This window comes from Parus major, chromosome 5 (assembly GCF_001522545.3).
Source record: "Parus major isolate Abel chromosome 5, Parus_major1.1, whole genome shotgun sequence".
Taxonomy (NCBI): Eukaryota; Metazoa; Chordata; class Aves; order Passeriformes; family Paridae; genus Parus; species Parus major.
In genome coordinates, this window is record NC_031774.1 from 7,337,681 (window position 1) to 7,361,188 (window position 23,508).

The window sequence follows — 23,508 nt, forward strand, 5'->3', positions numbered from 1 at the left end:
CTTCCACAGTGCTGGGCTGGCACCCCACACTGCACAGCAAACTGAATTCAGAGCGTAGAGGGAGTCACAAGATTCCAGGCCAACCTCCTGCGGTGAACAAGGACATCTTCCACCATCCCAGGCTGCTCAGAGCCCTGTCCAACCTGGCCTTGAATAATTCCAGGGATGTGGCACCCACCGCCTCCCTTGGAACCCTGAGCCAGGGCCTCATCCTCATAAAACAATTTGTGAGAAAATGGCGACTCACCTGCCTGTGAAAATTCATGGATCAGATCTCCAAACACAGAACAAACAGCCTTTTTCTGCAAGATGAGCAACAGGTATGGAATATTTGGCAAAACAGAGTGATTGGTTTACTGGAAGCTGAAATTGAATATGAAAAAATACCCACACACTGCTTAGCAGGCAATTCCCATCAATGAGCTGCATTAAGGAAAGGAAAACAGGGCATTTTCCAACATCTTTAAAGCACTGAAAGTCTGATCCAAACCCATCTCATCACCCTTTTTCTCTCCACTTAACGTTTAGCAATCCCATGAACTTCCTCATCTCCTGGCACAGCTCACTACAACAAATGTGATTTCTGGAAATCTGCTCATGATTTTTGGATATTCAAGTTCAAATATTTTGTGGAAGGGAAAATAACCTAGGAATGAAATGACCATTAAAAGAAGAGGAACTCCTGGAGAAGCTGTAATTTCCCAAACATTAGTTCCAAATTCATTCCCAAATCCACTGCTAGAGATGTGCATCTAAAAAAAAACAGTAATAAGAAGATGTTGAGCAATTCTGCTTTACAGATCACTGAAATCATATTGCAACAACCTGGCAAAGGAATGTTTGATTTTAGTTGAACAGAACACAAAAACAAAACAAAACTGCGGTTGTGTCATGTCAACAGTCTCTATTCTCACGATAAGGAGCTGTAAATGGATTTATTGTCTTATTTATTTGAAGAAATAGCATTACTGTTCTTCTAGTGTTGCCTAATGCTCTCCACAGCTTTGGGAAAAGCTGTTTTCTGTACAACACTTGTCACAGCCAGTTTAGCATAGAACACAGGTCACTTAAGTTATTTAAACACAACTGTGGGGTTGAAAAGTGAGTTTTTATAATAAAGGCACCTGCAACAAATACATCCAACCTACAGCTTCTGCACCATCTCCAGAAAAACAGATGAGGAGCTTTATGAACTTCCTAGATTAACATAAAGTATTTGAAGACGTTTGCACAGAAAATACGTTGCCAAGAGATTTTTTGATTCCATTTATTTCAGAAATGAAAGTAGACAACAATATAAATCACTGAGCAGACACAACCAAAATTAGAAGATCAGGCCTTGTTCACTCTCTTCCAAAACTCATTAGGATTCTCTGTTCCAGCAAGTTATATTCCCACCCAATCAAGTAATCCCACATGCCTGATCATGTGAAAAGCTAATGGAATCCCAGAGTACAGTAAGTTATCAGTTCATATTATTTTACTGCACCTCTGCCCCAGCTAATTTTTCACAAGAGGTTAGTAGATAAATGAATTGCAGAGCAAGTAACATTCTCCAAAATTTAACAGAACAGCATTTAGTATCTACTCTTCTTAACTTGCCACCATTCCTGGGAATTCACACTTAAATCAGGAAGTAATCCTAGTCAAAATACAACTCAAGGCAGACCCAGAAATGCAGTGATTATTGATAAATCACCTCCAAACTGCTGTGATTTGAATGTTTTACTGTTGCCTGAGTTCAGAGCAGTAGCTGGGCTCTGAAATGCCTTGCATTTAGCCTGGATAACTATCCTGTAAAGTGGGGTCCCAAATTTTTTCCACAGTTTAACTAAACTGCAGGTGCTGGGTAACATTACAACATGCCTCAAAACAGGTTTTAGACATATTTTCTAGATAACTACAGTCATACAAACATGCTGCTTTAATTAAAGGATCACCCTGAAAATTAGCCCTGGTTTGATCAAGAAATAGCAACAGCAGATTATTACAGTAAAATAACAATTTCAGCAATCACGGGGAATAGTTTTGGAAGTTCTTGAGCTTGAATTTCAATATTCATGCATTTGAAGGTTTATTTCTCAAACATTCGGCATGTTAATATTTTCCTATTTAAATTCTTACAGAACAGAAAGAACAATTTACTCTCCTACCCCTGAAAGGGTTGTAAGGTTTAATCAATTTAGTTGAATAGTGCACAGAATAAGAAAATATCCTTTGCTACCTCCCTTAGGTCAGTTATATCCCAACACGGCATTAGTAAGCAAAGATTATCTTAAAATATATATTGGGAGTAAAATTGAACTATATTTAGATCAAACTTTGTAATTAGTTTTATCTCTATCATAAGGAATGAGACAGACCAACATTTTACTCAAACTACTGGGTATCATTTTACTTCTGGAAGGCCAAAAATGAAATTCAAGGGATGTGTTTACAAATACAGACAGATAATTATTTTATTAGAATTACTGAACAGCATCAACTTTTTAACAAGTTTCTCCATGAGGGCAATCACAGTGTCCTTACTGAAATTCTACTATGTGATTTAGCCAGGTAAGTTGTACAACAAAAAAATGAAGCAGTATTTTCACTAAATTTCTCTTTGCTCCTAGAAACGAAGACAATTTCTTATTATGAGCTGTTTAGAAATCCCGTAAGTTGTTATCAAGCAGTAAAGCACTAGTGTTGAAAGGCACTGGGATTGAAGCTTGTGTTACCTGGTTTCCAGTACAGACAGCCCTTGAGAGCTCAGTAAATCACACCTGTAAAACACTCCTGCGCTTGGGCCCAAGTTTGCTACATTCATTAAACTGTTGGACAGGTTCTTGTGCAGGTGGAAGGACGCAAAATTCAGAGCAGATCTCTCCAGATTTACAGGTTGGATCTTTCCTTGACAGACACACGAGTTGCGGACTGTGTGTATGTTCTAATTACATCCTGAAAGTAAAGCAACAGAAACACTCAGAGCAAGTTCCATTTAAAGTAGAGAACTGCAGGAAAACACTGAATCAACTGAGCTGTTGTTCTTTGGAGCAAGCACTGAGCCCAGGAAAGGCTTGTGGCAATGTTTCATTACCATCGCAAAGTGGGTAACCAACTTCAACACATTTTATATCATGTACAGTCACCTTCCAGGAACCCTACAAACCCCAGCTGAAACTAAGTCTTTGTACATCACCAGTTAATCAACATTTTATTGTTATTAGAGTGACATTTCCTTAATTTGCAATTCTACAAGCACTGGCCTTTAGATCAAATGGGGATCAAGACTAATTTCTCACTTCACTGGATTTACAGGAGAAGCCAAAATAATTCACAGCCAGTCAAAATGCAGCTACAAAAATCATTACCGTACCTTTCTCCCACCCTCAGCATTGTATTTGTCCAGCAAAGCTTGGATACAGGCTCCATATTTAGGATGAACATCAGTGAAGTTTTTCACCTGCACAGGAAGACAAAACAGGAAAGGCAACAAGAATTTTTTCCTCCATTTCAAAACAGTAGGTATCTTAAGGAAGAAAAGCTTAATTCAGATCAGTTATAAGCAAGATAGCAACATCTTCAAACACGATTTCTGTTATCCCACACAGAGCTCATTCCCAGTTTAATCAAAGTTGCTCTGGGAAGGGTCCAATCCCTCCTTGGCCCTCACTGCCTTCTTGTTTAGAGCAAAAACTTGGCATTCATCTTGTTTTTGAAACACCAAGCTAAACACATTCAACATCTATCCCATTCTTCCCCCCAGAAAAAAGTTACTTTAACATGTTATATATTGAATATATTCATGTTATATTGTGTAAATAGGCACATATTTAAGTATGAGAATGCCTCAGTAAGAAAAAGTCCAGCCTTTTCAGAAAATTCCTGATCTTCCTTTCCAGAAGCCATTATGACAACGTTACTAGACGTTCTTTCCCACTGGTAGGAAACCTGGAATAAACCCCAAAGAGGGCACTTACAGCTCGTTTCTGAATGAAGAGTTGGGCATCCTTCAGATGATCTGCAATGTTTTTACACAGCCTCTGGCGCTCTTCCTCATTCAGCACTTTGAGGTAGAATTCTCGTACCTGGCCATTGGGAATAAAGGTTTATTTTGATATTCCCGAAAGTGAGTAAGAATAGCTTTCACTTCCTAGTCAAGCAACACTTAAAATACTCAAAATGTTTAAAAGGCAGTCAATCTGTGAGGGCTTTTCTTTGGCAAACATGCCAACAACTCCTTCTTCTCAGACACTAATGGCAAGAAGACAAGTCAGAGTCTCTACATACCAATGCCCAAAATCTGAATTTCAGATTCTGTGAAAAACTCACACTATTACACACCCTACACACTCCTCATGTGTGCCAAGCAGCACAAAGCCTTTCCACACCCCCACCTGGGTCACATTGTCCTCATTGGCACTGTTGAAGCGCTGCACATCCCCTGAAGCAAACATGCGGCTCTCCTTGAGCTGAGGTTGATCCTCAGGACCAGTGAAGCTGTTTGGGTAATAATTTGGGGCACCACCTGGAAAAAAACATCCCCAAACCAAATCAATCAGATAGCAGCACTTTCAAGTAAGTCAGAAGACAGAGGGTGTTATTAGCTTGGAGGAATCTAAATCAATTAATCAATTACAAATCATTTTATTAAAAACAGCTGACAGCATTTTTCTGTCAACACCTTCAAGCCAGTACTTAACAGCACCTGCTACAAAGAGAATTTCCACAGCTTTTTTCAGGGAATATTGATCTGATTCAAAAATAAGAAAACCTGGCCACACTCACAACAATATTTCTGAATTATAATAGACAGTTATGGTTGAAGTCTAAGGTAGCATAAAAATACAGTAATTTACATATCTGAAGTAATACAATGCTTCCCCGTGTAGGGGGTGTATTTTAAACACATAATGAACTTAGAGAATAGCATAAAAATAAACTCATTATCTGTTCTGGGACAAGCAGCTGCCCTCAAGTTCCTGTTTTTCAAATATTTCCCTCTCCTCCCTGAACAAGTGTCTTAATTCATAGCCCAGAGGAACACATATTTTGGCATGAGCCACAGCTTAAGTACATCCTTGTTTACTCTCAGGTGGAAAACAGCTACTATTGGGCAAACCCTGACAGAACAGAAGCTGCTCAACAGAGGGGAAGTTACGGCTCTACTCTTGGCATTTTCACTTTTGTCTTTCACAATCTCAGAAATCTGAAAGCAAAGCAGTTTAGTGAAATGGACTGAGCATATCCAAGGCAGTCTTTAAAACCTGACAGCAGGTATTCTCCCACAAATTCCTTTTCTGTTAAAGGCCTTTTTGTTAAGTTTTAAACACATCCTAAGCTTCACTTGGTTTCTATACTTTTAAACAAACTCCTCATCCCCATATCCAAATATCCCAAGTCTCCTTTACTGGATTAACAGAGAAAATATACATGCATTCTACACAAGTACGTAAAGATAATAAATATGGATCTTAAACCCTCTGTGAACTGAAGAGAACGCTGCAGCCCATGCCTGAGTATCATTATATTGAAAGCTGTTTTCCTGACTACCTTGGTTGTCAGAAACAGTCATTGGCCCATCTCTCTGGTAGTTGGCCACCCTGGCTCTGAAAGGACAATTCACAGGGATCTGGAGATAGTTGGGGCCCAGGCGGTGTCTGTGGGTGTCAGGATACGAGAAGAGGCGTCCCTAAAACATGGATCACAAACATTAACCACCACTTGGTAAAAGACTGCGACATGTCAACTCAAAGCTTTCATAAGCAGCGAAGTAACCAGTGCTCCCCAGGTCAAACCTCCTGCTTACCTGCAGCATTTTGTCAGGGCTGGGCTCAATTCCAGGGGGCATGTTGCTAGGGTCATAAGCCATCTGCTCCACCTCTGCAAAGTAGTTGACAGGATTCCTGTTCAAGACCAGCTTTCCCACAGGGATGAGAGGGTAGTCACCATGAGGCCAAACCTATAAGACACAACACACATCCAGTAAAATCAACATTATTACACTATTATGCAGCTTAACTGCCAGGCAGAATTTACCCAATATAAGTCTAAGAAAATACATTACTGAGTTTCTTTTCTCTTAATAAACATTGAGAAATGTCTTATTTTAAGCCTTCTGAAATTAACATAGTATTAATGCAACTTATTTCATCATCCCAGCATAATCTCAGCACTTGACTACTTGAATGAAATACCTGCAGGCCCTTGAAAAGCTGCCTAGGGAAGCAAGGCGTGGGTGGAACCTGTGGCAGAAATGTTGTCAGCTCCTTCAAAATGCTTAACTGGCCTTTTCTTTGCCATCAGAGCTGCACTTTGAAGTTCAAAGGTCTTTAGCCACTTGGGGAGAGCAGTGTTAAAGGTAAAAAAGAGTTGAGGCAATGCAAGTTTAGGTCGGCATCTTTCAACAAGGCACTGCTAAGAACAGCTATTAGAAGTGGGACAAAATGAGCCCAGCAAGGCTCGGGGTGTGACTCTGATCTGAGTCCACGCTTCTGAAGTGCCATGGGATCTACAGGCCTGAATTTCTGGCTCATTGTGGCTCTACAATACAGAACACGCTAAAGAACTGTCCAAAACTGAGTATTTCCAGCAGTATCAGACATACCTTAGTTAAATCAAAAGGATTAAATGGGAATTTCTCTGCTTCTTCGAAGGTCATAACCTGAATGTAGAAGGACCATGAAGGATAGTTCCCCTTGGCAATGGCATTGTAAAGATCCCGTATGGCATAATCAGGATCAGTAGAAGCCAATCTTCCTGCTTCTTCCACAGAGAGGTTTTTGATGCCCTGGTCAGTCTAAAAGCAACAAAAGCACCTGTTACAGCATGTAAAAGTACTACAGAGATCATTCATCAGAATGGATTCTAACAAGATTTATAATCCAAGAATGCAATTGTCCAAGTTCTAACTTCCAATAACTTGAGTTTAGATCTATAGTACATTCAACAGCTGCCTTCCAGATAAAAATCAGTTTACTGATAGTGCTCCATTAACAAGAGACAGATGCCCTAAGAAGAGTTTCTTACAATCTAGTAAATGATTACTGTGTTAGCAAGAAGATGCCTCTCCTATTGGTTAAAGGCATGAAAGTGATATTAGACACAGACTCCACACACCTTTGAGCCTGAATTGAACTTGAAAAGTCATACATTTTTATGGTTTTTATCCAATATGATGTATAGCTGCATTTTTTTTAAAAAAAAATCAATACCTTAGCATGGAACTTGCAGTAAACTGCTCTTCCATCAGCATTAACCAGTTTGAAGGTGTGTGATCCATATCCATTCATGTGGCGATAGCCATCGGGAATGCCACGATCACTGAACAGGAAAGACACCTGAAGAGAAGGATCAAACACTATCAATGGGCTCAGCATATAAAGGGGAAAGTCCTCACTCCAGACTAAGTTTGTTTATTGTGTTAATCTGCATCACTGGGAGCTGTGTTAACGTTGCTAAGAAATCCTTGAGGAATTTCTATTTTAGGTGCTAATGAAATAAAACTGACTCCCCCTGTAAGCACAGGTAAGCATGGATAACTTAACATCATATTTAAATAGAATATAAATAAGACTATGTAGATTTCTAAGTCAAATATGGAAAAGACAGAGTTAAAAACCTGCTCTTGTAACATGATTTTCTTAATCATACAAAATAAAGTCATGGGAGAAACTTACTTGATGCAAAGACTCAGGGCGAAGACTCCAAAAGTCCCACACCATGTCTGGATCCTTCAGATGAGTCTGAGGGTTCCTCTTTTGGCTATGGATAAAGGATGGAAACTAATTTGCCCAGAAGTGGGAGGTGGAAAAAGGAAAAAAAAAAAAAAAAAAAAAGACAAAGCTGTAAGATCACTGAAAAAAAAAATCTTCTACTGCCATACCCTTCCTGCAAACAACTTAATTCACAGACCAGTAAAATTAGGGTAAAGTCAAACAACCACAATTAGAATAAACAGAGATAGAGAATGCTTTCATTTTGTGGTTGATAAGGTCAGAGATAAAACTGTTCAGATTTGTATATCTATGTTTATGTGACTCAAATGAATACAGAGATACTATGAATTATCTGTGCAGAACTGCTGCACTCAAGGAAAGCCCCTCTACTAACTGATGTCAAACTCATCAGTTAGATGCCAAAAGACCAAAAAACCCAGATTTAATAAAATGAATTGGCAAGAAGCTTTTTGAAGTGAAAAGTATGAAACCACATAAGTCATCAAGCTTTAGGCCTTTATTTACTTTTGTTTAAGAACATCTTTCCAAGTAAAAAGTGTTCAGACAATCTGACAAGCAACCAAGTTTAAGTGTGTCAGAACAGGAGCTTCTGCTTCTGAGGGAAGCTAGAACAAGATGTGAATGAACTTTTTGGCTTTCTCACAAAGTACTCTCACCTTCTGTGCTTACTCACCAACATTGCATCCCGAATAAAGAAGATGGGAGTGTTGTTTCCCACAAGATCCCAATTCCCATCCTCAGTGTAAAATTTCATGGCAAAACCACGGGGGTCACGAACTGTGTCAGCTGAGCCAGATTCTCCAGCTTGAAGAAATACATGAACACACAGAAGTGTTAGGATAGGAAATGCATATAAATACGATCTGAAAATAGGCCATAAAATCCTAAAAGGGTTTTTTGCAGTCTTTTCTACACCAAGTAATTTTAGGAATATTTTCAACAATACTTCAAGCACTGAGTTTTCCAAGTGTGAACCCAGCCAAACATTCAGGCCACAGTTAAAAGAACGAAAAAACAAGTACATCCACTTGAACCAATTAAGAGTAGAATTTGCATTATCGTTAAGAGAGACATCATCAGATTATAAGGCTGAATCATCTAAACCCGCATTTGTTTCTATGCATCAAATCCCAGGGGGAAAGCTCTCATCTGGAAGGTAGCAATCTAACCAGCATGCCTATTAAAAGACTCCAGGAGAACTGCAATCCTTGTAATTCCTGCTGCTTCACCAAGGATGGGATTTTCAATGGGAATTTAGACCAGAGCACAACACCTGAGCAGAAGCGTTTCAAAAGTGCTCAGAACAGCTAATGCTGAATTGTGATGAAATCAGTAGGACGCTCATTCTCTCATTAAAAACCTTGTGTACTACAGAATAGCAGGGAGGAAACAAGTTCAAACATGGCAGGCAAAGGGAAGGGAAGGATGCAGCAAGCTGCTCCAGCAGCAGTCCATATTTCAAACTCAACTCCATGTCCTTACCCTGCACAACACTCAGGACAGCCTAAATCCTGAGGGATTTAACACTGGAAACAGTCAATAGGCCAAAGCCAGCAGCTCCCTGAGCCTTGCTGGACTACTTTTTTCCCTCCAATACTTCCAGAAGTGAATCCTCATTAGGATTTCTTTTCTTTTAAATACATCCACATCATGAATTATAATTTTTCTATCAGACAAGCTACTGATCACGATTATCTTCAACTAATAGTATTTAAGATTTTGCCAGTTTGTGCATTCCAATCTTTAAAAAAATCTGAGTTTATTTATTGAAGAATGTTTATTTCTCTTTGCCCAGTATTTAATTCACATCATTAATTCCCAAAACATTCCTGCAGCATAAGAGATTATAGGTATTTAATTTTCAAGCATTGATTGTGATCCAACAAGAAACAAAGCAAGTTTTCTATCAGAAAAAACCAGCTCAAGCTGCCCTCCCTCTCAAAATTCAGACAGAAAAGTGTCTCCAGAGAGCTCTGACAGAAAGGGGCAACAGCTCCTTAAGGTCTTCCATGTAAATGAATTTCAGAGAAAACGAATTGGCTGGAAGAAAGCATTGCAAACACCCTTAACTCCCCACAATGCAAACACTGCTCTCAGGGCACACATGTTAAAGACACAAAGTGAATTTAGAGCCTTACCAACAGTGGAGAAACGGATGGCAAGAGGAGTCCTTTTCCCAATGTGCTCAAACACTTTTGCCTTACAATACTGGGTGATATCATGAGTGACTTCAAAATAGCCAAAGGCTCCTGAAGAACAGCAAGTTCAAAATATCAGATCTAGGTACCTTCCTTCCACTCACAGCTTGTCTGTGGTTAACATGCAACTTCAAGTCAAAGGGAAACATGGAAGTACACCAGTTTTAAACAATGCTCTAATTTACTCGATTTACTTTCACAAAATGAAACTGATTTAACACAAACTATTTGCTCATTCTCTCCTCCTTAACTGACTATTAGCAGCTCCCAGCAGCAGCACAGATAGATGCTCTTCTTCCAAGATCTGTGTATTTACCTGGGAGCAAGGCAGGTATTTCTTTAATCCTGCTATGAGTTGCAGAATTTTTGGTGCACCTGTAGGCTGGGTGAAGCAACAGAACCATTCCCACCCCCACAGAGGAACTTTTCCCATGCGCGGTCACATTTTAAATACAGCCCCATGTCTGCTCCTTCGAGGGCAATGCATGAATAAAATCAAGATACTAATTCTACCTTACTAAGGTCAATAATAATTTTTAAAGGTGTAGGTTTTTTTTTTTTAAATGTAAATATTAAATGATCAGCTTGCTTTGACAGACATAGACTAGAAGACAAAGCTAAATTCTCTATTAAGTAACATGCCAACAACATTAAATAGAGATGGGGAGGAACAGACAGAAGAAGCAGAGACTACAGCAGATACAGTAAAAATTTAAGGGCTATAACCACATTTTCTCTCATTTTTGTAAACAGTTTTTCAATGCTTCAAGTTTTGGCACTGAGTTCTTTTAAACCAGTGTTGTTTAGCTAGTAATCCTAAATTATAAATAACAATGTAATTTATGTGCCACAATCTACACATTAACTCAAAAGCTTTTTAATTCTACACAGAGAAAATATGTGATTTTAAACATACCTGCCCCTTTTGCATGCACAACTCTCTCAGGAATCCTCTCTCTGTCAAAGTGAGCCATCTCATCAGTGAAAACAACATCTTGGACAAGAAGAGGTCCACGTGGCCCCACTGTCAGGATATTCAGCTTATCCCCAATGGGGTTCCCAGCACCTGTGGTCAGGACATCTGGTTTCTGGAAGCAAGAGAAAGTCACTGTCAACACGAGAAATTAAAAACCCTCTGGATCTGAGCCACACAATGTGCATGACTGTTCAACCATTATATGTCACAAAACATAGCAACAAGAAGTGGCAAAATGACTTCAGGTTCTGAAGGAAGTTACAGAACATACACACGTTTTCCTAAATCACAGTGCTAAGTTTTAGGACAATTTAAGAAGGGGAGTTGAAGTCATTTAAAACCCAGGAATGTTTTCTATGCTTCAGAAATATTTCTTCTCATGGCTACTGGTCTTGCTTCAAGAAAAATATGGGATGGGGAAAAAAACCCAAAAAGAGCAGCTGCTGGAAAATAAGGGAGAAAGGAGAGGAAGAAGGCGGCAAAATCAGTACAGGGGTAGAGACATAAGGAAAGGGCTACAGCCAGACTAAAAGGGTTTTCCATGTTTAGTGTTGGTCTGGAAGTTATGGAAAATGATAGAAGTAGGAATACCTGAGGAATCATAATTTTAGACTACTCCTGGACCATGGAAGGACTAAGATTAACACAAGCCCTAAGAAGCTCTGCTGCCAGGAAATGTCCTACAACTTCAAGAAACACCTGCACTGGAACTGAGTGTACTCCTACTTTCTCATAAAAAGATTCTAGTAGAAAAAACTTTATCTGCATCATATGTGGGGTTATAGGCTTGTCTAGGCAATATTCCTATTTTACTGGGTGCTGTAGAAAATGTAGTGAGAAAGGTACATACACTCCAGAGACCTGATAGGCACAGTTCTCCATTTTTCCTGGAGTACATTGATTGTTAGGAGCTTTATAAAGGACTTAGAAGAACAGAAAACAAGTAAGGACAATGGGAAAAATAAAGAAAATAGAGACAAAATTTGAAACAGGACAAGATCAAATAGCAGAGTCACAAATTATGACTAGATAACAATAAATCCATCACATGTTCCGCAAACTGTCATAATTCCATATGGGCTCTTTATGCACACCATCCTACCTGAAGCATCCACACACCTGAACAACACCAGTACAAACTCCCTCAGCCACTCTTAACCAGTTCTCCCCTTTTAAAGTTCTGTAAGTGAAAAGGGATGGTGGACAGAAGGAAGAAGCAATGCTTGATGAAAAAAGTCTTCACTACTCTAGTAGTGACTTTGTGGGGTTCCAATTCCAACCCCAAGTTCTGCTTTAAGGGGGTTAATTTCTGCAAACAGACAAAATTACCATCTGATAGGAGACTTCCCCCCCCTGCAAAATGCAACCCAGAAAGGCAAGGAAAGAACAATTATTCACATCTACACCCAGAGCTCTGGATGAGGCAGAGGACACAGGGAGTTCCAGACACCTATGTTTCACTCAGGTCCATGAATAACCACAGAAAAGGCATTTGACAGGATAAGTGGATTTCCACTGTGTTCCTACTCATGTGCAACATACACTACTCCAGCTAGCTTGGATTCCCACAATATCCACGTTGTTTATTCTTTCTTCACCACCTCATTAGCATAAAGCTTTAAGCATAAATCCAACTCCTTTGGGATGCCTGGAATCCTCACCTGAAATCTGCACAAACATTTTGAAAGACAGTATGTAACTGGTTACAAACATAAACATGATATTCAGAAACTTACAGGAAAGTTACTTAAACCTAAATTCATATTTTAAGTCAAAGAAATGTCTGCTTAAATCAAAAGGTTTATCATGGGAAATATATAAGAGTAGAAATTTTTCCCAGCATATTTTCCACTGCTTTTTTATTACAGGCTAGACTATTCTATAAGGCAAATATTTAAGGCCACCAGAAGTAGTGCTAAAACCACAACTTGTTGACATTAAGACTATAAAAAAATTAAACAGCTTTGTGGCTGTACAGTCTCCTTTGTGTAGGCAGACTTTCTAGTGTTTATATTAAAAGTAAAGAATATTCATTTATTTTGTGGAAGGAAATACTAACTTTAGTTTCAGGATAATATTATGTGGGGCATACAAAGTAAGTTCCAGAGAGAAATAAATCAAAACACATCATAGTTTAAAGACGAACTCTCATACTACTTTTGGACCTGAGTTTGTTTGATACCTGTGTTTTCATATGGTTGGGACCTACACACAGTCCAAACCTTGACAGATAAAAACTTTTGAATCTGTGTATCATTACAGCACTAACCTGCCATGACAAAAAGAAGGGAAGTAAAGCCAGGAGAATTTTAGTCACTCCTGTGGTAAACAGCACACATCAAAGTACACACTTCCAGGCATTACTGATACTTTGTACCTTATACAACTCACTTTAAAATTCTAATAAGTACTCTCTACTTTCTATCTTAAAGTCTCATGACTCCTTATGCAATGCAGACTTTGGGTTGCCTCCCAATCTCCAAATTAACCTTGGCCTCTTTTCAAATGGTGCTTTGCCACAGAAAAGCTGACATCCCTACAAAAAGAATTACTCACGGATAAAAAAAAGAAACTATTATGACACATGCTAGGATATGATGGAGTCGCCAGTCATCAGGTAGTTTTCACACTATACCTTTGAGAACCAAAAGAAAAAATAAGATGACTTAACAGCTCCAGCGGGAACTGAGGCATGCACTTGGATCTTCTAAGATTGCTGCTTAAAACCAGCAGGAAGTGTATTTAGTGGCAAACATACGTTTCTGTCAGAAACTACACATGTAAACTGTCACATGTGATTTGATGAAGAAGGGAAGTGAACTCTTGCAACATTTACACGTTAATTTAAATATCTGGGGTCTATTTACATCCTCAGATGACTGAGTGCCATGCTGTTGATTACACGCCCTTATGGTATCAGTCAACCACTTGTCCCAATCCACTTCATAGAATCATAGAATGGTTTGGGTTGGAACGGATATTCAAGGTCATTAAATTCCATCCCCCTGCCATGGGCAGGGACATCTTCCATTATTCCAGGTTGCTCCAAGCCCTGGAATAATGGAACCAACTAACCTTGCCTTGGACAGTTCCAGGGATGGACCAGCCACGGCTTCTCTGGGAAACCTGTACCAGGGTCTCACCACTCTCACAGGGAAAAATTTCTTCCTAAAAAATTCACTTCGGTCTGGTCAGTAAATCCACGCAGAACATGCTGAGTTGGAAGGGAGCCACGAGGATCATCGAGTCCAACTCCTGCCCCTACACACACTGCTGAATGTGCTTTATCCTTTTTATTATTCCCTAGTCATATTTTCACTGGGTTCTACCGCCACGACAGCAAACCGAAAGCCTAATTTCTGATTTAAGACGCAAAAATCACCACCATTCCTGCCCGCGGGCCCGCGGCTTGGGCGCAGCGCAGCCCCAGCGCTGCCTGGAAGGAGTCAGGCTGACCGCCCTTATCGCTCCGGGCCAGCTGGCAGCCTCCATCCCTCCGAGCCTCGCTGTTCCCGGGCACAGCTCCAAGCCGTGGGGGCGAGGCCGGGACGGGGCGAGGGCGCCTCGCCCTCCGCCACTGCCCCGGGGACGCCCGGCCGCTCGGAGCGCCGCATCCCGCGGAACCCCGCGGAGCTCTGCGCCCTCCGGCGCCGGGGCTCCCCGCTCCCCAGGGCGTGCGAGGCACGGGGGTACCGGGGAGCGGCGGTGCCTGGCGAGTACCTGCGAGCCCCTGTGGCTCTTCCACTGCTTCAGCTGGTCCGCAGCGTCGTCCCGCCCGTCGGCCATTTTGCAGTCACTGGAGACCCCCGAGGCAGCAAGAGCGGCGCGAAGCGGCGGGGCTCTGTTCGCTTCTGGCGAGGAGGCAGCGGCGGGGAGCTGAGGCCGTGGCCCGGTCACGCTGTCACCCCGCGGGGAACCCGCGCCGTCACCGCGTCCCGTCCGCAGCAGCCGCAGGTAGCGGGAGACTCCGCCAGTACAGCTCCGCTCCCGGCCTGAGCCCGCCCCCCGCTACCTCCTCGACCAATAGGATCGCGGCGAGCCGCCATTGTGTGTTTTGATTGGTCTAAAGGCGCGTCAATTAGCCTCGAAGGCCCCGCCCACTCTCACGCTGAGGCGATAGAGGCCAGCGGCGCCGTCGCGTTCCTTTGAAAGTGCAAGGAACTTCGCCAATATGGAGTTGCGAAAGGGATTTTTCAGCTATATAGTTATAGTTTTCAGCTATAAAGTGTTGAGATGCCAGAACTTTCTAAAGCTGCTGATGATGGAGACGTTGTTCAGTGACAGACGAAGTTATAGGTTCGGCACTGAAAACTGCACGTATTTAAGGAGTTTTTGTTTCAGCGGGTAAACAAAAGTTTGTAAATTGCAAAAGCAAAGTATATAACTATATCAATTGCATTAGTGTAGAAGTATATACGGGCTCATTGTTGTATTGGTGCCTGAAATGGGGTACCCTAACTTTGGTCATACGCACTCAATAGTATTTCTTTGGTGACTGGAATTTTTAATCTTAAAAAACCACTCGCTTCTCAATTACGTGGTTATACTCACAAATGATGAATAAATATGAGAACAGTAATTCTGATAATACTGCAGAAGGTCCCTGGCTTGGTGCCTAATGAACGTACTAAGGGTGATAAAAGTGGCAAAAAGCCGGTTATTTTTCCTATTTCTGAGGTAAAACCTTTGAACAACATGAATAATCCATTTTAAACTCCTTATCTGCAAGATTATATCTACATTCTTTCTCTTAATAGTTACAAAGAATAGTCTAACTTGTAATTTCAAGTAGACAATTGCTTTATCTAGTGTGTGTTATTATGGAGTAAAGGGTTAAATCTCACAAATTTGGGTCTGTACTATACAGGGAATATCATTACTTCTATTTCTTTTCTCCGGAATTAATAACAGCGAACTCCTTTTTTTTTTTTTCTGCTTCACTCTTTATTGGGACATTTCTGTCATGTCTTGAAGCCTCGTAATCTTTTCTGCTTCAACGTGATAAACCAACATTACAAAGAAGAGCAAGGAAAATAATTTATGTTTCTCATATTTTTATATAAAATATACATGAGCAGACTACACCTACCAGGCCTAGATTTAATATTAGGATTGCCCACATGATGTTTTTTTATATCAGTAATTACTATTGCAGTTTGCTTAACCAGCAAACTGGGGGAAATGTGAACATTTTCATGAACAGTTAATGTTTGCTTTCCCTTTAAAGTTTAACACTTCAGATTTTAAACAGGCCAACAAGTTTGTCTAAACTCACTGGTCACAAATCTGTTTCAAATTAACTTTAAAAAACTTCTTCTCTTTTCTTTCCTATGAACTCTTCTTATTATGTGCTAGAGGAAAGCATATGTGTGCATATACCTATGTGTATGCCTGCATAAAAAGTAAACAAACAAGAAGAGATTAAATATTGGCTAAGAAAATATGCAAACCCCAAACCAAAACCCAGGAGAGAGCGGGTGGCAACACCAGTGGCATCTATTGCAAACAGAATTGGCACTTCAGCTTAACTAAAACCAAGTAACTGCATTTCATAAGAAAGGTCACATGCAAAGCTCAGTGTGACACAAGTACTTTTGTCTCTCATCTTGCTCTAATTTTATGTCTTTTCAGGAAAAAAAGCAGTGAATGCTTTTTGGTTTGAATTCCACAGGTATATGGCTTCATTTATTTCCTTTTTCCCCCCTCTCCTGTCTTGGTATTTGTTTCCTGCGGCACATTAATTTGCCTCCTGTTATATATCTGCATTAAGTAAACAAACTTCAAACAATTCCAAATTAATCATCTTTATTTACCTGGGGAGACTGGTTCTCTGCTGCCACATGACTTTCTGAGGCATGATCCAAACCACACTTCTCCCTTAATTAACTTTTGGGGAGATTAAAAGACAGAGTGCTTAGCATTTGTGTTTTGTTGTCTTTAAAGTGAGTTTACACACAAACTACAAGGTCAGTGTCACACACGATTGTGCTGTAAATAAAGTTTACACATAGCTCAGTGATTTATACCCAAGGGGAGGATCTAGACTTAGTGAGTAGCAGGTCAGTAGTGCCTCTTGATTTGCTAATTAATTCCACAGGCACCCCAAGCTTTCATCCTACATCTATCAGCCCTCTCTGGCTGCCTTGGTCCCTACTTCCTCTGTGATTAAATCAGAGTTACAAATGTTCCCAAGCTCCCTACATCATCTGTACACTCTGAGTGCCTCTACAGCAGAGCCAGAGCATTTAACTCCAGCACAGAGGATGGGGAACTTGATGACTTAAAAATAAGAGATCAGAAAAGAGAAGCGCAAGAGACCGCATGCTCACTCCTTAATTAAACTGATTATTGATGAGAACACTTATCACAGGACTGGGAGGCTTACAGACCCTTCTGCTAAAGATGTTCAAACTTGTATCTTTCAGAGGATCCAAATTACGCATCTAGAGGTGAGGCTTGGATACATTTTGTACCCTGAGCCACGAGAAATAAAGTCAGGAAAACATAAAAACTCTGGTTCAGGCTCACATAATAAAAATAAAATTTATATTACTGAGTATATTTTCAGTCACAAAACAAATTCAGCTACTGCATGTGGACCTGTTATGAAATAATATAATTAATCTCTTCTCAAGACCTGAAATTCTAATTTGCCTTGATAAATATCCAATATTTATGTATTTGTAGTACCTCGGGAACCTTTTCCACTCATCCTTCTGCTGTCATGCCTGATGTAAACATCAGGGCACAGAAAAAGCATGGAAAGAGCAACAAAGAATAACAACATGCCAGAGAATTGAGGGGTAGGTATGGCAGCTACAGACAGAAGTAGGTTGCTATTCTGTTTTAGAAAAAAACCAGAGATCTATGAACAGAAACAACAAATTCATGCCCATTTTAATGCAATAAATTTAATTCTATCTGTGCTAATGCCCAACTCACATCCAGGGCAATTTTATATCTCCAGCTGGCAATTACACAACCACGAAGTTCATGCTGTGAAAGGTCAGCCAACCTCTGGGTGACATGTGCTGAGGTGTTGGACACCGTCTGTGGTGAGCAGAGGAGATGGAATAAGAGATAGGTAATGATAAACTGAGGATCTCTGTCTCTGTAAGATAGGTCTGGACACATTTTACAGCTGTGATGGTAAGGTTATCACTCAGCAACTTGCATTGTACATAGCCTTTTTAATTTTGTGTTTTCAGTCATCAGATCTAATAGAAAACATGGAAAACACTGAAATATATCTTCAGAAGAGGTGGGCTTTAAGAGATCACTGAGGGGACAAAAAGGTAAGCAGGCAGGAAGTGAAAACTGAATTTTATGGGAAATAGCACATTGGGCTGTCACTGGTCAGAGTAAGATACTGAGATGCAGAGAAAATGTGAAAAAACGATGTAAAAGAAAATCAGGAAAAGGCAGGTTGGAAACTTTTACTTTGTGTCTGTCTTTTTTGCTCTGCTGTAGTTATTAGGGCAAGGTCTCCATTTAAATTACTAGGGGAAAAAAAATAGCCTCAAATATAGAAAAATATAGAAATATAGAAAAGTATGTTAGAATATTAATAATTTATATGTTTCAAACATGTTTTGCTTTGGTTCTCTCATTCTGTGTAGATGAGAATGACTTCAGTGATTTTGGGGCAGTTGTCTTCAACCTTTGACGTTTGTATGGGATTAGTAAATGCCAGTGGTCATAGACCTAGTCCTTTTTAAGCAAAAATAAAATTTATTTGATCTATATTAATTGTTTCTAATAATGTATTGCTTTTCCTAAACTACTCATGCTCATCATTATTTAGAAGTGTTTCAAATTTAGGGCTGGAATGAGAGCTGCAATCTACTCCCTGAGATCAGTGAAGGAACAAAAACAGGGTAGGAAATGCAACACTTTTCAGGTAGTGGGGTATTCAAACATCTTTAGCATCCCAGATACCTCAGTTCTGTGTTTTTACTCCTCAAAACTACATCATTAAAATGATTTCACATTTTCTTTTGTTAATGCAGATTTGATTTCCTTTCAAGTTTAGAGCTCCCACATGAATGTTTTTCTCCATTTGTTCTCTGTGTTGTTAGGAGCATTGTCTAAAGCATCTACTCAGTGGCAGTCCATAAAACCTAAATTTTGGAACCTGATTTTGCCCATTAAAGCTTTATTCTGCATAAGAGAAGATTTAAAGGTAAACACAGCCATATTTTGTTCTGTTGTTATAATCAGAAGCTCTTAAGCTTTTAAATGGGTCAACCCTCAGTATGACTTAGTCACATGTTCTTTAAATTAGTCAAGTGCTTAATTAGCATGCTGGATGTTTGCATGTATAAATATAAATGTTTATAGATCCAAGAGATACCTTGATACAATAGGTGTCATTTCATGTGTTCCAATTCCACAGACAGAAGGGAATCCTAAATGAACAGAGCTTGAATTTGCAAAAAATTAAAGGCAATTAAAAATGTTGTCTACCAAGCAAGACTGGAAAATCGGGCTATTATTTCACTGCCAGGAAAAATCAGATACAAGCCTTTGAAAATTTTGGAGATATGTGTGTAGCTAAATGCATCAGTAGGGCTCTAGGCTGATACATAAAGATTATTGATATAATTCATTAACACCAGTGATGATGGATTTCGGCATGGCTCATACTTCAAATTTCAGTTAGTTTGGTACTAAACAATGTTAAAATTTGTTCTTTATAGTGGTGATTTCTAAATTTCCTTGTGAACGTGGCATCATGGTGTTGACTGGAAAATAAAATATCATCATAGGGGGCTTATGGGGAAAAATCAACAGCAACAACAGCCAGTGGAATGGCAGCAAACCAGATGGATTTGTGGTAACCACAGCAAATACGGATTCTGGGAAACAAGGAAAGGCAAACAAGCGGATTTGTGAGGTACTGAGAGAAGAAATGTCTTTGAAACCAATAGGAGGTAGAAATTCTCCATACTTGATTTACTCACCAAGGCACAGCTAAGAGCTTTGAGTCAGGCAGCCAGTGCTGTTTAGGTGTCCTGAGAAATACTGGATTGATCCCTTTCTGTTTCAGTGAGTGGGAAAAGATGGGATGCCCTGCATGCAGAGGGACATCAAAAGCTCTTACCAGGTGACAATGGTGGCAGGCACACGTGGCATTTGTGTGCCAGAGCATCAGCAAGCACTCCACATGGGTAGTAATCCACTCTGCTGACTGGATGGGTCAGCTTCCCATGGAATTGCTGCAAATTCCCAGTGTAGAGACAGCCTCTGAGATCTCATTAAAACAGCATTTTCTAGGAGTTTATAATCCAAATATAATTCTAAATGTTTTCTCTTTCACTTTTTTTTTATCCTGAAATACACACACACACATACACTTTTATATATTTAAATTGATTCATTTTCAATGTCTCTAGCTGGTAAATAGATGCTAAACATAACTGATTTTTAAAGGTAATTTCAATGAATTATGAAATAAAGGCAGTTTAAGAAATCTGCTTTATTCTAGAAGATGGATGAAGCTGTCTCTTGAGGTGCCCCATTTAAGAGCAGTAACAGCCATTGAGGTTTGTCCCTTGAGACAGTGCCAAATAGAGCCCAGGGAATAATTAATTCTAAGGCACCAGCACACTAATTAGTATTGCTGGAATCGATAGGAGTTTCAGTACCTTTGAAAATCTGTTTTTATTTTGATGTGAATATTTTAGCCTTTTTTTTTTTTCGCTTGAAGTAGCTGCCATTCTTAGTCTGTTTTCCATCATAATAGGAGACATCTAAGGATGGAAAAGCGGCAAAAAGTAAACCACCTGCTTAAACATCTTCATTCTGACAACATGAAAGGCTACAGAAAATCCTGAGGTTAGTGGGATATTAGATAAATATAAAATAAGTCTTCCAGCTTGGACTAATCAATCCAGCCCAGTGCCTGCCATCTGGCCAGGAGTTTGCTGGTGCCCCTTGCCCCAGCTGTCAGCATTTGAGTTGCTTGTTCCTGTCATTGCCTAAAAGGAATTAGTTCCAGATCATTATGGGTTGCAAAGATGGCCATTGTTTTGTTTAACATTTACACAACTGCCAGAGACCTGCTTCTGAATTAAAGTCCTGGACAAGCCCTTGGCTGTTTTGACCACAGGTAGGTGCATGGAAAACAAATGGTGGATTTTTTCCTTCTCTTCTGTACATTTGACCTCGTTTTTCTGTTTACAGAAAATTGATTGCCTCAAATAGGTAAGTTGGAATTATGGAAGCTCAAAATTAAAAAAAACCAAAACAACAACACAAAATAATTCCATAATTACAGTGTCTTTAGTTAAACATTAAATCCATTTTAATGCATCCTAAAGACTGACAGCTTTTTATGTGTTTGAAGAGATGTGTTTCTAAAATGTTCATCTTCTTTACAAAAGTGGCTAAAATAATTATTTTGACCTATCATGGAAACTGTAACAAATTATTAGTGTGTTTTGGGTTTCTTTTTTCCCTGGCTGTTGATGCTAAGCTGCCAGGTTAATTGATATGTTTCTTTCCAGTTCCTAATTGCTACCTGCACCCTGGCTGGACGTTTCCAAGATATTTAAAAGAGGTTTACAAGCCCTTTACACTGCCAAGAAACTTATGATGTAGGGATAAAAATGAAATGCAGATCATAACTTCCAAACCACCAAACTCATAAACTCTCCTGCACAGATCTGCAGGGATCTATCAGCATTCCTACCCAGCTTTGGTTGCATTTCCTATTTTCCTTGGATTGTGGGCAGTGGTTGAACAGCACAATTGGGTCTTGACCTGTAACATGGACTTCCAAACAATTTTAAGAGCAATACACATTTTTTCACTTTGTTTTTTCAATACTTTTGGTCTAAAAATATTTGATAATTTTTTACAGCTACAAGAAAGAGCACTACATTGTATTAAGTATGGAAATTTGGCCTAGTTTTGATCACCAGCTACTTGTGACTCCCCCAGGGTAAAAATAACTGATTTTCAGTAGTCCTCTGGTTATCATATTTTTTGAGAAGGCTATTTTTTTTTTCCTTTTCTTTTGCTGTTAGTATGGTAGAGGGGTTCTTTACTTGTTTTCAGAATGTACTAATCCCTCTTCTGTTTGGTATTTTTATCCATACATAATCCTGAAACTGAAAATAGTTTTCAAGACATGAAAGGCTGAGATATTTTGATTTTCTGTCTGCATGACAGATTCCTGAGGCTTTTCAGTCTTATTCCACAATGATGATTTCCTCCTTTCCTTCCTTACCACTCTTAGGTATATCCCAAGCAATGTTTCTTATCCTGTTGTACTTGAGAATTATTTTTGAGTATTTCTCTCTGGACTGGAGGCAGACTTGGATCTATCTCCCTCGATTTTGATACTTTTGAACAGGGAGGTTTTGCTGTGATCCATAATGACTTATCCTACAATATCCACCCTGCATTCTTCATTTAATTTAATCCTTTTGCCCAATTCTGATACATTCTGACTCACCGTTTTATTGAGTGCTGATGGCTCCTGGCACCAGCCAGTTTTATTGAATCATCCAGACTGTTCCTATACTTTTTGGGGATCGGTTTTTGGCGGTGCAATGCACAGAACACTACAGACCACTGTGACACTTCCATCACAGGTGATGTGTTCCAGGAATTCCTTCTCAGTGACGCAGGCAAGGGGAAAAAAAGGGAGTTGGTCATCTCCCCATTGCTTCCAGAATGTGTTTCATCCTGACTGGCAATAACAAATTGGTCTGTGTCAGCCATCTCCTTGTTGGAAAAATATTCCTGGGTTATGTGATAACAAGCAGCCCTGTGTCATAACTGGAATTAGGGATCTGAGGAGGTGGATGGCGTTATGTTTATTCAGGCTGCACGTTGACAAGGTGGTTCCTCAGCCAACAGTGCTAATTAACAACATGTGCCTGTACTGAGCTGATAATTAGGTTTGAAACCTTAGTATGGGATTTGCTTCCATAATGGGTTTTTTCCCCAGGATTTTACTTTTTGAGGTTGGAATTACATGTGCTCTTCTGCTATAGCAAAACTGTGGTGGGATACACATTCTGCATCTTCACAGGATGGGTGAGATGGCAAAAGATTATTCATTCACATAAAAACTGGGAAGGAACATGCTGGAAAAGTGTGATCAGTGCATTATGGAAGGTGCTTTCTGACCAACATATTCACTTAGAAATTTTCCATTACAACACTCACTTGGCAATAAATGTCCAGCTACAAATTCCTGCTTTCAACATGCTGAGATTAAATCTTCTCACTGAAAAAGGTTTCTAAAATTTTTTCATAAGGGTAATATAATTTAGTAGTGAATACTAGAATAGAGTTACACTATTATGCAGAATAAAAAGATTTCTTTGAAACTCTTTTACAGATTCTTTAAGAAAGAAACAAAGATTTTTTCCTCTATCTCAAACTTTCCTGTTTTAGTGGCCTACTAGTGGTACAATGCCTGAGTTTCTGGCTTGTTTTTCTTTTTAAAAAAAACTATATTAATTGTCATGCTGGGTAAGTTATATCACACTTTTCACATAGGACTTAAAAATTTTAGATATAACTATTAGAATTTCAGCCTAATTTTGGGCAGCCACTCACTTATTTACTAAATTAGATTTATATGCTCTTGGTTCTG

At 39.6% G+C, this 23,508-nt stretch overlaps 1 protein-coding gene and 1 long non-coding RNA gene across 2 annotated transcripts; one reads left to right on the forward strand and one right to left on the reverse strand.

The window, feature by feature from the left end:
- Positions 1-1,238: 1,238 nt before the first annotated feature.
- On the reverse strand, positions 1,239-14,890 carry CAT (catalase). The gene is made up of 13 exons (XM_015629724.2): positions 14,616-14,890; positions 10,836-11,007; positions 9,860-9,970; positions 8,395-8,525; positions 7,662-7,766; positions 7,197-7,322; positions 6,590-6,781; positions 5,792-5,944; positions 5,536-5,674; positions 4,380-4,510; positions 3,963-4,070; positions 3,359-3,445; positions 1,239-2,940 (listed from the first exon to the last, which is right to left on the reverse strand). The coding sequence occupies exons 1-13, from the start codon at positions 14,679-14,681 to the stop codon at positions 2,875-2,877; spliced, it is 1,587 nt and encodes a 528-aa protein (XP_015485210.1). The 5' UTR covers positions 14,682-14,890; the 3' UTR covers positions 1,239-2,874.
- A 40-nt stretch (positions 14,891-14,930) lies between these two features.
- LOC107205409 lies at positions 14,931-21,929 on the forward strand. Its single transcript, XR_004497903.1, has 4 exons — positions 14,931-18,190; positions 18,974-19,077; positions 19,595-19,791; positions 20,641-21,929. It is a non-coding gene; the product is annotated as an uncharacterized LOC107205409 (long non-coding RNA).
- Positions 21,930-23,508: the final 1,579 nt, after the last annotated feature.